This window comes from Xenopus tropicalis, chromosome 9 (genome assembly GCF_000004195.4).
Source record: "Xenopus tropicalis strain Nigerian chromosome 9, UCB_Xtro_10.0, whole genome shotgun sequence".
Taxonomy (NCBI): Eukaryota; Metazoa; Chordata; class Amphibia; order Anura; family Pipidae; genus Xenopus; species Xenopus tropicalis.
In genome coordinates, this window is record NC_030685.2 from 13533712 (window position 1) to 13538366 (window position 4655).

The 4655-nt window shown below is 43.5% G+C and overlaps 1 protein-coding gene across 1 annotated transcript; it reads left to right on the forward strand.

Moving 5' to 3' along the window:
- The first annotated feature begins 214 nt into the window (after window positions 1–214).
- LOC100493464 lies at window positions 215–2372 on the forward strand. The gene is made up of 4 exons (XM_002940580.5): window positions 215–315; window positions 661–678; window positions 1564–1728; window positions 2144–2372. Exons 1-4 carry the CDS (start codon window positions 264–266, stop codon window positions 2245–2247), a joined length of 339 nt encoding a protein of 112 aa, XP_002940626.3. The 5' UTR covers window positions 215–263; the 3' UTR covers window positions 2248–2372.
- The last annotated feature ends 2283 nt before the right edge of the window (window positions 2373–4655 follow it).

The following is a 4655-nucleotide window of genomic DNA, read 5'->3' on the forward strand; positions in this document are numbered from 1 at the left end:
ATTGTGACCAAATATGTTTTTTTTTAAACAAGAAATACAGGGAAGAGGTAGAACCATAAGAATGCAGTTTGGCGGGTCCCTGATTATAGTGGGATATAGTGGAAGTCACTACCTGTTCCTGTGGGGCAGAGTAAATTACCCGGCCATGGCTGAATTTCTAGTTTTTGCATTGGGGGGTGAGACAGGGAGCAGGGTATATAAATGGCGAGGTGCTGCTAAGGCATTAAAGCGCCAGAGTTTGGGCAGAATCAGAGACGCTGAAGATGAAGCTGTTGGTCGCTCTCCTTGTTGTGTCCCTGGCAGTCCTGCTTCAGGGTAAGTCATGGGTGCCCAGAGCTCTAACACTGTACAGAAGGGAAATGAGAATGGATGCAACTTAATGGGGGGGGGGCATATCTATTTGGAAAAGAGATAGTTACCTACTGAGGCCCTGTGTTTAAACCTTGGGTCCCTACATGTTGCTAGACTACAACTCCCAGTATTCTTCAGTAATTTCATAAAGGGCTAAAGCATGCTGGGAGTTGTAGTCTGTGGATCCAAAGTTACTCCTCCAGTCGTGTTATTTCTGTGAAACTGTAGGGAAGGGAAGGAGAAATAATGGGGGAGATGTTTGTTCCTGGAGTCTCTTTTTAATTGGTGTTTTTTTTTTTTCCTCCGCAGGGACCAAGCCGACTCAAGGTAAGTGCCGAGTATAATGCAATGGGGCGAGAATAACACATGAGAAATCTTGAAATTCAGAAAAAAATGTAAATAGTTCCTGAAAACAAGAAGAGTAACAGGAATTGTATTTCAACATCAGTAGAAGGGCTGCAGGGTGGAAAACAATGATATAAAGTGTTATTGACGGCCCATTGTCACCATCTTGCATTACCATCTCCATTCTATCCTACTGTCTGCATCTTTCCCTACTGCCTACATTCTATCCTACTTCCTACATTCTATCCTAGTGTCTGCATGTTTTCTTACTGTGTTCATTCAAGCCTGCTGTCTCAATTCTGTCCTGCTGTCTCTATTCTGTCCTGCTCTCTCTATTCTGTCCTGCTGTCTCAATTCTTTCTTGTGGTCTTCATTCTTTCCTACTGTCTCCATTCCATCATGCTGTCTGCATCTTTCTATCCGAATGCATCCATTCTATTCTGCTGTCTGCATCTTTCCCTACTGTCTTCATTCAAACCTGCTGTCTCTATTCTGTCCTACTGTCTCTATTCTGTCCTGCTGTCTCTATTCTGTCCTACTGTCTGCATCTTTCCCTACTGCATCCATTATATCCTACTTTATAAATAAAGATTAATAATAAATGTTAATAATAATGTCTTCATTCTATCCTACTGCCTACATTCTAGCCTACTGCCTACATTCTGTCTACTGTCTCCATTCTGTCTCCTTCTTGCCGTATTGTGTCCATGTTGTCATTTAGTCGTAATTGTTTCTACTGTGCCCATGTTGTTGCCTGTTTGCCCAAAGCACTTTTGCATGGTGGGACCTCACCTAAAGACAGCTCTTTTTGCTGAATCAATTCAGTATTACACACCTCCCATGCCATACCTTGTATCCCCCCCACAGGCCTACATTGCTATTCCTGTAATCCCCTCAGCACCTGTAAGAGAAAGCACACTATTGCCTGCAAACATGAACAAAATGCTTGTGTGAAGACTTACAGACCAATCGCTGGCTACACCGGCATTCCTGACTTTGAGAATGAGTACAACCCAACCATGAATGCTCACGGTAAGTGTCCCCATCCTAAATTCCTATGCGCCAACTTCTCTCTTCTTTTATCCTTCTATCTTCTATATACTTCTATCCCTGTCTGCGGCCCCATACGTGCCCATATATGTTATTCTGCGCTCTCAATCCTATAACACCAATATCTCATTATAAGTAGATTCTGCCACTAGGGGGGGCATTCAGGTAACACTAACAAGAGAAATCTCCCTCCCCATCAAACAGCCTTTGGCTAGTGGGGGTGGATTCCAGGCACCTCTGATTTAGACCCCATATGAACACTTACCCTTGGTGCTGAGGGCCAATCATCCTCACTCAAACTCTCATTGACATTAGAATTCACTCTCCTCTCTCAAATATGCCCCTTCTCCCCTATTGCCTACATGGTATGAACTAATGCTCTGCCTTCTACTTCCAGTGTTGGAGCGGAGCTGTATGGCTATGGATGAATGTATGAGATACAAGCTGAAGAAAAAATTAGCCACTGTGTCCTGCTGCTCCAGTGACCTGTGCAACGCTTAAGGAGGAGCAACCTTGTCTGGTTAAATCTGATTGGACGCAAGAAGAGGCGCAAAATGGGAGAGGGCACTGACAGAATGATTTGTCCTCAGTCACATGTTGCAATAAAAGCACTAACTGAAACCAGACTTGTGTTATTGTGTCTGTACCCTAGGAACCCAGGGATTATTTTCTCTTACTGTGGCCCTAAGGGGGTGCATTTACACTGTAGCGCTGGAGGGGGTTATGTAACAACAGGCAATGCTTGCCCCAAATCTAGAAACCCTTTAAAACCAATTAGCAGTGTCGAAGTTACAGGTCGTCTGCAGTTTCTATAATGAAATCTGGACCAACCTTTGCCTGTTACATATGACAGCAGGTAAGTGTCTTTCTGCACACGTGATGGGTCCATTTACTCCTGGTGATCAGTGTTAGAAACAGTGCCAAATGTGCCCCCCCACAAGGCCGGTATCACTTCCTCCATTCCAGTGATTAAGGAAGATGAATTAAAACTTGATAATGAAGCCTTTACAGCAATTGTGCCTTGTAGATGAAGGAAAGTCATTTTGCCCACATTATATTTATTTAGCAGAAAGTTATAGTAGTTAAAAATGCTGATCACACAGGAGTGAGTTTTTATGCATTTTTATGGGAGGGAGGAGCAGGAGAAGGGAGGGGGAGAGGGAAAGAGGAGAGAACTGAGCAGACTCCTGCCCCAAACCTAAAGGACCTAAAGGAGAGGAAGTCTGAGCTTGTTTGCAAAAAAGGAGACAAGAAATCCTGTTTCTTTTGATAGAGGACTAAGTGCAGCGTTTCTGTGAGTGCTTATGGCTGTATTTACACAGACCTTTCTGATAAAGCTTACTGAGTTTTTACCTTTCCTTCTCTTTTATAAACCTATTTTACACCCTAAAACGGGGCACTTTAACTGCTGATCTCAAGTCTAATATACACGATTAGAGGGCACTATGGGAAGTAAAACAGAACTCATAGTGACAGCCAGAGCTTTACCTACTGGGTCTGGTGCTTAATCTCAAATGTGCACTACATGTATCCCTGCCACATACGTGTCCCTACCTTTTCTGTGTTGTCGATCCCATCATACTTAATCGCCCATTTATATATATATATTTTGCATTCTGCCACTAGGGGGAGCATTCAGTAGAAAAGTAACAGAAATCTCCCTGCTATGATCCTTGACAAATGGCACTGCTGCAAAGGCTCCAGGCATCAGGGTATCACTACTCTATAGACCAGAGGTGCCCAGATTGTGCCCATGTGATGACAAGTTATCGCATCTACATACCTCCCAACTGTCCTGATTTTCACGGGACAGTCCCTCTGTTGATAGCTCAACCCTAAAAAAGATACAAACCTAATTAAAAAGTAGCTTAGAAATCTTAATAAGCTTCACCTGCACTTAGATACATTGTTTCTCACATTTAATTAAATAAGTCAGCTTTTGGCAGAGAGCCCAGAAAGTTAATTCTAATAAGCTAACCAGGTCTCTTGGGGGAACTGAGACTTGCAGATTAAAGGGCAATTTCAGCTTTTTTTAACAAAACTGTAATAACACATAAAACAAGACCCCCAGAAATGTGTTCAAACTTTACCTGCCAAATTTAGCCAAATGGGAGTGGTATTTAGGGGGTGTCAAAAAATGCGCCCCGTTTCTTTTTGTCCCTCTTTCCATTTTCAAAATGTTGGGAGGTATGCATCTAGTTCTGCCCCCTCAGGTGTTACACTGTAATGGAACCCTTGTTGTATTTAAACAAACAGCACCCTTGCCCCAAGCTATTTCAGTTGAAGTCTGAATAATGGGAACAACCCTGGGCAACCCTTCTGGGCACCCCTGCTTTAGAGCCGCCTGTAGCAGGGAAAGAGAGACCCAGTCACTGTGTTCACCATTAGACGGGCCCTTCCTCTCAACAACAACTAAACATAAACATAACAGGTAAACACTGTGGGGGGAAAATATGTTGGGCGCTAACCTGATTGGTAAACAGGTTTCTCCCACACCCCAGGGCTATGGAAATGCAGATACCGAAAAGTCACTTGAGGTAAAAAGCGAAGGTTTATTTGACATGTACGTGGGTCCTGGGCCCTTGATCCAACAGAAAATAAAACCTGCCCAATCGGCATATGGCTGATTGCCCAGATATTGGTCATTCAGGCCTGTTGGCCGGCACCATACACAGCTAATAAGCTGCCAGCTTGATCCAGAAGGACCAAATCAGCACCTCTTATGGGTCCGTGTGTGGCCACCTCAACCCTTTATTTAGGTTTAACTGCTCCCGAATACAGATTCCAAACAAAAAGCATAGTGACATTTTCCAATTTATTGCATTGTTTCAACCAGTGGTCAAGCTTCCCTTCCTCCTTACTTTCCAGGTTTAACTTGGCCTTTGCTACAATGCTCTTCTATGTGTGCT

Coding starts and splice junctions, on each gene's coding strand:
- LOC100493464 (XM_002940580.5), top strand. CDS start 264: ATGAAGCTGTTGGTCGCTCTCCTTGTTGTGTCCCTGGCAGTCCTGCTT. Junction 1,729..2,143: donor CCCAACCATGAATGCTCACG/GTAAGTGTCCCC, acceptor TTCTACTTCCAG/TGTTGGAGCGGAGCTGTATG.